The sequence below is a fragment of the Mytilus edulis genome, chromosome 8 (genome assembly GCF_963676685.1).
Source record: "Mytilus edulis chromosome 8, xbMytEdul2.2, whole genome shotgun sequence".
NCBI lineage: Eukaryota > Metazoa > Mollusca > Bivalvia > Mytilida > Mytilidae > Mytilus > Mytilus edulis.
Window position 1 is genome coordinate 9,015,441 of NC_092351.1, and position 12,707 is coordinate 9,028,147.

The window sequence follows — 12,707 nt, forward strand, 5'->3', positions numbered from 1 at the left end:
ATTAAGCAAATAAAATAGGTTTAAACTAAACTCAAGACAGTCCTTGGTAATTTTTACCACAACAACATCACTGTTAGATATCACCTGGTTAATCTATATTTATCGTAACCTTCTTACAGGTCAGTTATATTTGGGGCGTTATTTATCAAAAATTTACCTCAGTAAAATGGACGATACAGTTGGAAAGGTAGGATTTAGGTTTTTATGTTTATACAGATCTGGGATTTTTAAATTACAAGTGTCTCCGCCATTTTTATATTAAGAAATGAAAATTTAGCTTATGCGCAACTGAGACAGCACACACACGTCAAGAATAACCATAAAACATTTTATACTCTGGCTATATCAACCTCAGATATCAACACAAGTATTAGCCTTTCAAAAAGGGCTAGCCGTCTCTTAGCTGATGAAAATGGAAAGTGTTCTCGCTTTGTAGATTAATTCATTTAGAAAAGTCACGTGCATCAATTACAAATTTGACCACACACGTGAGGTCACACGTTATGAAAATATTGTTTAACGTTGTTGTTTACAAAACTCCAGAAGATTCGGCTATTTATAGATAAAAGTTACCTGTGTACCAATTAATATAAATATGCATGATTAATGACCATTGTTAAAATAGAGAGGACAAATCCGATATTTGTTTATTGACGTCTCGTAATATCTTCCAATCAGGTAGTAAGAAGCATTCACGCCCTGACTGTCCATCGTTCAATTCTTAATATCGTCTCCGAGGAGACGATAATGATCATGCAAATGAAGTAGAACAACCCGTCGGTAATATAAGACGAAATGGAGAATTATCAAGAAATATTTCATCGCACTACTGTCTAGAAAAACAAGTCCGTCTAAAATTTAAGGAAGTCCGCGCAGATCAATTTGATCATGAATAAAAAGTAATGATGGAATGGAAGAGCTTTATTACATTTTTGGATTTTTTTGATAAAAATTACTAATTAAAATAGTCGATTATAAATTGTCCATATGTGTCACCTCTAAAGAAGATAATTTTCTACAACCCACAAAGTAATATATTAATTATCTGTTATTTTTTGTTAAAGTTTCTCTCGAAGAAACAAATATCATGTAAACGATCAAACACATCTCACACAAGCAACAAACTATCGTTTGTGTGGCAACTTAATGTCAAAAGTCGCAGAGCCTCCAAAAACTGAATGACAAGTATGTAATTCTTTTGTTCGGTCCTTCAGGTGGTTTTACTCAACATGACTGTTTGTTTGTCTCAATAAATGCCGTAATCGGTTCCACTGTATTGGAATGTAAACGTTAGAAGAAAACTCATTTCTTTTAATCTATTTTTTCCAGTCAATAACATGTAAAGCTGCTGTTGCTTGGGAAGCAGGCAAACCTCTTTCCATAGAAACCATCGAAGTGGCGCCACCTAAAGCTAAAGAAGTTAGAGTAAAGGTAAACTTTCTATTTGATATGAATGTTGTAATTTTTTTCATCATTCATCAATATGATAAGGATACTGATTATTACTATCAATACTCAATCATCACACAGTTGCATAAGTACACTCTATGAAACTTCATATTTTAAGACAAAGTTGAATACAATGTATGTTTTAAATAATTGAATAGTAAGAATTTACCATTAAAAAAGTGCACGTAAACTTTCTTATACACACATTTTTTAAGTATCGGGGGGAGTTAGTTAATGTGCATTTTGGAAAATATCGCCATATAGTGCGAATTAGTACCTAGCAGTGGCGCATACTAAGGATCATTGAAACACATATTGGCTGGAAGACTGAGAAAAATAACAAGTAACAAGCAGTGACAAATGATGAATTTTCATGCAGGTCGGATGTAAGACTCTAGCAGTACTAAGACAGCAACCATTTGATTTTCGGGGGGGGGGGGGGGCTATGGTTTTTTTTTCTGGACAAATTTTTTTTTTCGCCTGCAGCGAAAAACAATCTATTTTTTTTCGCGACAAGTCGAATACAATTTCTTTCTTTCAATTTTAGCATTACATATAGTGGCAGCTGAGGGTGAAACAAACAATTTTTTTTTCTCAGAATCAAAAACAAATTATTTCTTTCTTCAAAAACTGGAAACAAACTCTTTTTCCAAAAAAAAACATAGCCCCCCCCCCCCAGAAAATCAAATGGTTGCTGCCTAAGGACCATTGAGATACAGATTGGCCCTATGTGTGACTGTCGATCAAAAGTTCCTGCATAATAATGACTTTTGTATATATAAGCTTTAGTTTATCTACCTTGACGATCCTAGGCTTCAAAACAAATATTTATTTGTATTAAAATATCACAATTTGATGTAGATTGTCAATGTTTTCCCCAGGTTCTATACACCGGAGTATGTCACAGTGACCTAAGTATATTGAATGGGTCTGTAAGGGGAAGGTTTCCAATTATTCTTGGACACGAAGGATCAGGAATAGTGGAAAGTGTAGGCGAAGGAGTAACAGACTTTCAAGCAGGTAAGCCGAACATAACGATAAGACAAGGTTAAATATCGTTTACATTTTGATTATACAAGGTAAAATATCGATGATATAACAATTATACAACTTGAAGCTTATCTATCGTGGACATCACGATTACGCAACTTGAAAGACCGTTAGTCATCGTTGACATAACGATTATTTAAGGTTTAATATCGTTGACATTCAAGGTTAGATATTGTTGACATAGCAATTACACAAGGTTAGATATCGTGGACATCATAATTATACAAGGTGAGATTTCGTTGACATAACGATTATAAAAGGTGGGTCATCGTGGGCATGACGATTTTAAAAGGTTATCGTTGACATAACGATTATTCAAGGCTTAATATCGTTGACATAACGATTATTCAAGGTTAGATATTGTTGACATAACAATTACGTACACAAGGTAAGATACCCTGGACATCACAATTATACAAGGTGAGATTCCGTTGACATAACGATTATAAAAGGTGGAACATCGTGGGCATGACGATTTTAAAAGGTTAGATATCGTTGACTTAACGATTATACAAGGTTATATGTCGTTGATATTACGATTATACAAGGATAGATATCGTTGACATTACGATTATACATATAAAATAATACATGACAAAATCCGTATCGCATGCTGTATTACCACGAGACACTAATATCATTCCCAAGGGCCGAATTTTGAATTCAATTGACAAATGCGGTATGGTTGTTATAGTTAAAGGCCGTATGGTGACCTGTAGTTGACAATTTCTGTGTCATGTTGGTCTCCTTGGAAAAATACTTTTATAGAATATTGAAAACGGATATGACGTGATTAATTTATGAATATACATTGCAGGAGATCACGTGATACCTCTTTATTTGCCGCAGTGTAATACATGCAGAAGTTGTAAGAGTGGAAAGACAAACATATGTGAAGAATTTCTAGGGTAAGATGCTTCTTTATACATATGTGATGATTGTCTAGGGCGAGATGCTTCGGTATAAATATGTGAGGTTGTTCAATAGTAAGATTCCCCGTTTTACATTGTGAAGGAGTTTCAATAGTGTAAAATATGAAAAATTTCTAGGGCAAGATGCTTCGTTATACATATATATGTGAAGTATTTCTAAGGTAAAATGCTCCGTTATACATATGTGAAGTATTTCTAAGGTAAGATGCTCCGTTATACATATGTGAAGTATTTCTAAGGTAAGATGCTTCGTTATACATATGTGAAGAATTTCTAAGGTAAGATGCTCCGTTATACACATGTAAAGTATTTTTAAGGCAAGATGCTTCGTTATACATATGTGAGGAATTTCTAAGGTAAGATGCTCCGTTATACACATGTGAGGAATTTTCATGGTAAGATGCTCCGTTATACATATGTGAGGAATTTCTATGGTAAGATGCTCCGTTATACATATGTAAGGAATTTCTCAAATAAGATGCTCCGTTGTACATATTTGAGAAATATTTAGGATAAGAGGTTTCGTTATGCATTATTCTTGAGTCACCTCACTAACAATGGCATGGGGAAACAAATGTGTGTCATGTTTGTAAATGAAATTCGTCTTATCACTTGTTGTCTTTCACGTTTAGATTATTTCAATTTACTTGTCTGTTCTTCATTTATTCAGACAGTAATTTTGAAGAAACAGCATCGTACTAGAGGTTGCATTTTGCGTTTTTATTACGTTTGTACTGCTAATGGACTTTACAAAATATGGTACAATAAACCCTTCATTTTACGATATAAGTACTTAATTGATAAAAGCCGTGTTTATACCTTCAAACGATGATTCTTCCTGTCGATCGTACAAGTATACGTATTTTTTTCTTCCAGAAAAACCCATGCATTCGGATTGTTGACTGATGGAACCCCTCGATTTTCTTGTAACGGGAAACCAGTTTATCACTTTATGGCTTGTAGTGCGTTCAGTCAGTATGTTGTACTACCACACATGTCTGTGTGTAAGGTATGTCACATGTCTGCGTATGAGGTATGTCACATGTGTATGGTATGTCACATGTCTGTGTGTAAAGTATGTCACATGTCTGTGTGTAAAGTATGTCACATGTCTGTGTGTAATGTATGTCACATGTCGTCTGTGTGTAAGGTATGTCACATGTCTGCGTATGAGGTATGTCACATGTATATGTGTATGGTATGTCACATGTCTGTGTGTAATGTATGTCACATGTCTGTGTGTAATGTATGTCACATGTCGTCTGTGTGTAAGGTATGTCACATGTCTATGTCACATGTCTGTGTGTAAGGTATGTCATATGTCTGTGTGTAAGGTATGTCACATATCTGTGTATGAGGTATGACACATGTCTGTGTGTAAAGTATGTCACATGTCTGTGTGTAAGGTATGTCACATGTCTGTGTGTAAGGTATGCCACATGTCTGTGTGTAAGCTTTGTCACATGTCTGTGTGTTAGGTATGTCATATGTCTGTGTGTAAGATATGTCACATGTATGTGTGAAAGGTATGTCACATGTCTGTTTGTAAAGTATGTCACATGTCTGTGTGTAAGGTATGTCATATGTCAGTGTGTAAGGTATTTCACATGGCTGTGTGAAAGGTATGTCACATGTCTTTGTATGAGGTATGTCACATGTCTGTGTGTAAAGTATGTCACGTCTGTGTGTCAGGTATGTCACATGTCTGTGTGTAGGGTATGTCACATGTCTGTGTATGAAGTATGTCATATGTCTGTGTATGAAGTATGTCACATGTCTGTGTATGAAGTATGTCACATGTCTGTGTGTAAGTTTTGATCAATCTCTGATATCTGCTCCCTGTTGTTAAAGTTTTGACCGATTATAGATCTGTATCCCCGTTTTAAAAGTTTGATCAATCTCTGATATCTGTCTTAATTTCTAAAGTGTTGAGGTTTTAACCAATAAATGACATATGTATCACCATTGTAAATTGTTTACCAATCTTTTGTAAAATTCAAATCCGCTTATTTATTATATGTTATATTTTTTAACATCTTCGATTTTAAAATTCCTCTTTTAATTTGAATATAGTGCCTTTTCATTGCCAACTTTACTTCAATGGAACATGCATTGTTATAGGTTCCATTAAACGATCATTAGAATTAACTTTCGACTTTTATCGATTTTAGATTGACAACACTGCCCCTTTGGAAAAAGTGTGTTTGCTTGGATGTGGAATAGCAACAGGTTATGGTGCCGCACTTAACACTGCTAAGGTAACTTTTAGACTAAGGTTTATCTGTGTATACCAACATGCATCCCATTTCTTGGTTGATAACAGTGTAAAGGGCATGTATATATAAATTAAAAATAAAATGCGGTATGAGTGCCAGTGAAACTATGAGGATTACGGGCCGTGAGAAACGGATTTAGATTTTACTTACCCACCGTGTTGCCGTCTTTAGTGTAATTGTTTTTCGGGGCTGGATACCTCCGTTGATTTTGGATCGGGATACCCAGATTTTAATCAACTTGTTACTATTGAACCACGGTATATACAACTTTTTCTTTATTTATAAGTATCCTGTCATATTTGGTTGGTATTCATGGTCTATCAAACCGTTAACTAAAATGTTATACTGATTGCTTTTAAGGTAGAGGCAGGTTCTACGTGTGCAGTATGGGGACTCGGACCAATTGGTTTATCTGCAGTAATGGGATGTAAGAAGGCGGGAGCTTCACGCATAATAGGAGTTGATATCAACCCAGAAAAGTTCGAATTAGGTGTGCGTTATAATTGGTCTTTATTTAGTTTTAGTTTGCTTTAGTAAGAATATCTAGACGCAAAAATAAATGTTAGATGTATGGATATTATTAACCTTAAATCAGATTTTTTTTCTCTCGTCAAGCAGTGCAAAAATATAAGTAAATTTAAAGTGAATAATAATAAACAAAAAAACGGGAAGAAAAGTAATTAGTCTTGTGATAAATATAAAATCATAAAATAACTGAAATCAGAATATTTGCTTCAGTTTTATGACTTTTCATAAAGTGTTTTGATATACTGAGCAAATATCATATATTTGTGCTAATGTTGTTTTTTTTCGAGTCATCAAGGATAGTTTTATTAAGATAAAAAAAAATCTGCACATGATTTGTTATATAAAAGAGAGTTAAAGCATATGTTTAGATTCTTTGAAAAGAATATTGAAAATGGACATGGGTAATGTGTAAAAGAGACAACAACTTAACCAAATAGCAAAGAAGAAAACGAAGTCTAACAAAGGGTTTACAACACAGCGAGAAATTCTTGCACCCGGAGGCGGGCTTCAGCTGGTCCCTAAACAAAATGTGTACTTGTTCAATGTAAATGAACGTCCCACCAAATTCTAAAACATATAAACTGAACTAAAATTTCAAACATTCGAGACAATCAAAGATCAGAGGCTCCTGACTTGGGACAGGCGCACAAAAAACATGTTTTGTTAGATTTCAACCCTCCCTTTTACCTCTAGCCAATGGAGAATAAACACACAGCAATACGCACAGACAACCTAGATGTCCGATATGAAGTTTGGTTAGAAAACAAAACTTTTTATTCTTTTAAAATCCGATTCACACCACCAACAGAGTAGTTTGTTTGATTTTAAGGACTGGTTTTGATTGGCTATAAGACTTTTTAGGAAAGAGGTTTGGTAGACTGATGTTAGACCGGTAGAGTGATATTTCATCTAGATTTCACTGACTACGATGAGGAAGATAATTATAAGCACTAATAAATAATAACAATATGCTATCGCGTAATTACCATCATGCAAGAGGGGGGGGGGGGGAACTAAAACTTTTTTTAATTTGTGTTATATATGTATTTTCTCTTTGAAGGTAAAAAGTTTGGTTTGACAGAAGGAATAAATCCCAAGGATCATGATAAACCAATACAAGAAGTTTTGATGGGGATGACAGACGGTGGTGTCGACTATACATTCGAATGTATTGGTAACGTTAATGCTATGGTGGGTTTATTATAAATCATTATTTTACCTCAATTATCATTTTCTATATGAAATAGGTAGCTGGTACACAATATTTTCACTATTTTTCAAATTGCAAGCGTTGAACTTTTGAACCTGGATGAAAGTATTTGACAGCAAGCGTCATTATATTTCGCAGAATTTCAAATGCAGCTAGGTGAATAATTGTGCACTTTGTGTTAAAAGCATAAAATTTGGTAGAAACATTGTTTGGACCATTCTAAACAAAATTAGATATGGAGGCAAGCTTGATTTTATCCACTTCCGGTTTTATCATCAAAATGGCGGACATGAATTTGATAACTGATGAAAGGTTATTTAATTTTCACAACTGATGGCCAAAGTCTGCTTTGTAGACTATTATAATATTGTGTATTCATCGTTTTAAATTATGTATCATATCTTTGGAAATCCTCTGGGTATTTTATTCAGCTTTTTGTCACTTCCGGTAAAAAATATCACAATAAATAAGCAATGTTGTCAAAAAAAGTTTGAATATCATTGACCTTCTCTGATATATTTGTTCGATCATACATCAGAATAACGAATCGTTCGAGTAATTGTGTAATAGTGGTTTCGACATTCAGAGTACTTGCCAGGGTTGTGTTCAATATCTTAGCGGCTACATAGGGCTACGTAGATTAATGACTATCCTAACTGCTACATAGATATTGATAGCAGCTAGGCTAGCTAATAGTTCTGTTGACATTAAACGCAACCCTCAGCCAAGGTCTCTCATAACGGTGAATGTAATTGTAAAACCATTAAATGTCATCCATGTATCCCATGCTGTTTTTCCCCTTAACCAGCGATCGATGCCACAGTGTCGAATCCAGTAATGGCATGGAAAACAGGCAATGCATATGCGTTTTCTTGTCCTAAAAAGTTAGCAAGCTCATGAATTGAAATGTATCAGAAGTATTTTCCAGTCCTTAAGCAACCCATAAATATCAGCTGCATTTGTGACATGAAAGCAGGACACAGCAAGTAATACTACTTCTTGATTTCTTGATTGCCACCATATTTGTTACGTACGGAGGACGTGTTTTTCAACAGACTGTTGGCATTCCAATGGGAACAAACTGTGCCCCTCTACTTGCCGACTTGTTTCTTTATTATTATGAGGCTGACTTCATGCAGGAACTTCGTAGGAAGAAAGATAAGAAGTTAGCAATATCCTTTAACTCTACTTTCCGCTATATAGATGATGTTCTTTCACTAAACAATTCAAAATTTGGTGACTATGTGGAACGCATCTATCCCATCGAGCTAGAGATAAAGGATACTACAGATACAGTTTAGTCAGCTTCATATCTTGACTTACAGCTAGAAATTGACAATGAGGGTCGGTTGAAAACTAAACTTTTTTACGACAAAAGAGATGATTTCAGCTTTCCAATTGTGAATTTTCCATTTCTAAGTATCAACATTCTAGCAGCTCTCGATACGCGGTATATATCTTCCAATTGATACGATATTCCCGTGCTTCCATTTCCTATCATGATTTTCTTGATAGAGGTTTGCTGCTCACAAGGAAGCTATTTAACCAAGAGTTCCAAATGGTGAAGTTGAAATCATCCCTTCGCAAATTTTACGGACGCCATCACGAGTTGGTTGACCGTTATGGAATAACCGTTTCACAAATGATATCGGATATGTTCCTTACGTCGTACCTACAATCCCCTTCCCTTTCATGAATGTGACCTACCGAATTAGACTATTTACCGGATTTGTAATCACATAAGCAACACGACGGGTGCCGCATGTGGAGCAGGATTTGCTTACCCTTCCGGAGCACCTGAGATCACCCCTACTTTTTGGTGGGGTTCGTGTTGTGTATTCTTTAGTTTTCTATGTTGTGTCATGTATACTATTGTTTGTCTGGGTTTTTTTTCTTTCATTTTTAGCCATGGTGTTGTCAGTTTATTTTCGATTTATGAGTTTGACTGTCCTTCTGGTATATTTCGTTAAAATGAAGCTAACCTCTTCAACATTTGAGGAAGAACTACCTGGTCTTTGATCATCTGATGTCTCAATAAGTTTAAATCTTTAAGAGCTCATCTTTGAAGTATTTTTTAGACTTGATTGTCTTGATGTCTATCTTCATTCAAATATGATAATGAAACAATATTGTTCACCATATTAATTGAATTTTAATGGTTACTAAATAGATAAATCCATGATGTTCTATTACATCCTTCTTCTCACTTTTTGCAAATTAAAAGTCGACATTTTTCTTGAATTTTAACATGAAAATTCGACCGGAAGTGGATCAAACGTTCCCTTCGTGCTGCTTCAACAATACTGTAAACCGTTTAATGTGATTCAGATCAATTAAAACATCAGTTCTTGTAGTTTAAACTAAAAAAATTGAGAGAGAAGTAAAAAAATTGAGAGAGAAGTAAAAAAAGTTGAAATTTTAACATGCATCCCCATTGTGGATTTTACCGGAAGTTAACTATATTTCCAGCTTGCCTCCATATCTTAAATTAAAGAGTATAGACATAAGTATGTTTGAGCAAAATTTGGTGCTTGTAACACGAAGTGCACAATTCCTTCATATATTGCACCTATCTGCTGGACTATACGGGATTTGAGGAGTTTACCAATACCGCGGGAGTTACGACGTCGCGTTTTAACAAACGTTATCTAGGGTTGAAGCCAGCGCAGGATGTAGCCTTAGTATTTCAAAATATTTATGAAGTAAACGTTAAAAAATATGGTTTGGTTTCTGTTTTTTTTTTTATATTACGATAGTTGATTAATCCCTGCCATTTATTGTCTGTTGTCTTTTCGATATAAAAAAAACCAACACTTAATGACTGGATATTCGTGGAATAGTAAGTTTATTGTCCCCTCGGATACAACTATTGCCCTCGGATATGCCTCAGGGCAATAGTTGCACTTCGGGAACAATAAACTTACTATTCCTCCCATACCCAGTCAATAATTATACAATGCAAGAAGTTTTAATGGGGATGACAGACGTTGGTGTCGACTATACATTCGAATGTACTGGCAACGTTAATGCTATGGTGAGTCAAACAAGAAAGTATTGATACATTTGAAGATAAACAACAAATCAATGTATTCCACTTTAGGAATATGCTGATGTTTATGTCTTGTGCATGGGATAAAAAAATACTTCAGCAAATATTCAACACATACGTCTTAAACAATTAACGATGCATTACTTGCCAAAGTTCAATGACAAATGTTTAACAAACGATAACATTTTTTTTTTATTTCAGAGAGCAGCTTTTGATTCATGCCATAAAGGATGGGGTAAAACTATTGTACTAGGAATTGCTCCCACGGCTGATGAATTCTCCACCAATCCTATTGCATTTACATTGGGTAAACACATATTGGGATCAATTTATGGAGGTACATTTAATTATATATATAAAGTTTATAATTACATATAGAAGACCGACATCTATGATAAACTGTGTTGTCTAAGAAATTTTTTTGATAGACCACGAGAAATGATAACTTTTTATCAGAGACATACAATCAAGTATTAAAACAATTTACAAGTCAAGATTGCGGAGGTCGAGTTTAAAAGTGTACATATCAATGCCATGACAATAAGAGCGACGAAGGGAAAAATAAAAGTCCCTTGAACACATGACATCGAATATTGGGTAACGGGTCGCAGTGTTTGATTTGTAGATTTTCAATCTTGAATGCTAGTTTCTCTCTACAATAAGAGATTCATGTAATGAGGGGACAATAGGGTGTCCGTTAACATGTTAATAACACCTCGATTTTGGCAAAAACAGTTAACAGAAAATGCAAAAATGCTGATAACAGTTAACAAAGTGGGTTGAAAAGGGCCATAACAGGTCAACACAAAAAGGTATTGCACCCCTCTCTATAATGGGGTTTGTCCGAAAGCCAGTAAATAATTGTTTTATTTTACAGAAAGTACTTCCAGTAAATAGTTTTTTATTTTTTTAATTAATCATCAGAAAATACTAGTAGTCTATTTACAGGAAAATATTTGCTCCCGGTATTTATTTTCCAAATAAAATTTTAAAAAAACCTATTAACCGGTTATATTATGTTAACTGTTATAGAATGGAAAGGAAAGGATGATGTACCTAAGTTAATAGAAGGATACAATAAGAAAGAAATACTTCTAGATGAATTCATTACACATACAATGGCATTGGAGAAAATAAATGAGGCGTTTGACCTCATGCGTGAAGGAAAAAGGTAAGCACAACACAAAGTCTACAGTAGAAAATGTTAAAAATACATAAAGTCCAAGCTGAGATAAATATAACACAAGTGATCTTGGGTCCAAAACAGAGAAAAAGAAGAAGTATAAAGTATTGCAATATCATTGAAAAAAAGAACGATACACATTGACAATTTTGCTTCCAAATTTTTTAGCCTCATATAAAGTAGCTCCAGCAATACTTGTTGCTCGACTCAAATAAATGTCATTACGTCATTAGTTGTATATATAGTAGCATCACATTATTCAGCGTTTCAGATCTGATTATTGACACTGCCGAAACAGTGAAAGCGGCTCTAATGTTTGTCACGTTTAACTTTCATGTGATATATATTTAAGTGTAATAGATCTAGGTCAAATCACTATATCCTTATTAATAAATGTTTGTGTTGACAGTTTTCAGAATAACATTGTAAGTTTCTTACGCAAATTGATTTAACTTTGACAACTTTGTTTCAAATTGATGAGTAAAAACATAGATAAAAGACATTAAACTGACTATTACAAGCGCATTCCTAATTTGAATAGTTATCTCCCTTGTCATATATTTAATTTTCTCTTTCAGTCTTCGAACGGTTATAAATCTGTGGCCAGATACCGACAGTGGAAAAACTGAACTGTGAATTAACATTTATAGAAACTTTGTTATTATTAATATAATTTGCATGTACAGAATCTATTGATAATTAATTTTGTTTCAAATTTGAGTACATATATTTAAAAAATATATAAATAAATGTTCGTGTTTCAAATTTACGAAAACAATTGTATTGTGCCATATATTTTGAAAAATAAACAGGATCTCTTTTATATGATTATAACTTTGCTTGAGTCTTATTTCTGTGCCCAACTGTTCATGTACGTATTATCTAGTATTTTACTCCTCTCTCATCATTACAAAGATACGGCATACATGTAATATCTTTCAACAGCTTCTTTGGGCCACATCTTAGTTCAGTCAGTGCTCCCTCTTATGATCCGCCACTGTAATCACATACCAGTAACATGTTAACACAG

The 12,707-nt window shown here is 34.2% G+C and overlaps 1 protein-coding gene across 1 annotated transcript; it reads left to right on the plus strand.

Annotated features, from left to right (window-relative positions):
- The first annotated feature begins 112 nt into the window (after positions 1–112).
- On the plus strand, positions 113–12,498 carry LOC139484727 (alcohol dehydrogenase class-3 chain L-like). Its single transcript, XM_071268621.1, has 11 exons — positions 113–187; positions 1,330–1,431; positions 2,331–2,469; positions 3,317–3,407; positions 4,308–4,440; positions 5,603–5,689; positions 6,068–6,197; positions 7,296–7,426; positions 10,696–10,831; positions 11,527–11,665; positions 12,256–12,498. Exons 1-11 carry the CDS (start codon positions 167–169, stop codon positions 12,311–12,313), a joined length of 1,167 nt encoding a protein of 388 aa, XP_071124722.1. The 5' UTR covers positions 113–166; the 3' UTR covers positions 12,314–12,498.
- Positions 12,499–12,707: the final 209 nt, after the last annotated feature.

Bases quoted from the DNA above. Each gene is read 5' to 3' on its own strand.
- LOC139484727 (XM_071268621.1), top strand. From the start codon at position 167: ATGGACGATACAGTTGGAAAG. The intron at 4,441-5,602 runs GTATGTCACATG...TATCGATTTTAG, and splicing joins CACACATGTCTGTGTGTAAG to ATTGACAACACTGCCCCTTT. The intron at 7,427-10,695 runs GTGGGTTTATTA...TTTTTATTTCAG, and splicing joins TTGGTAACGTTAATGCTATG to AGAGCAGCTTTTGATTCATG.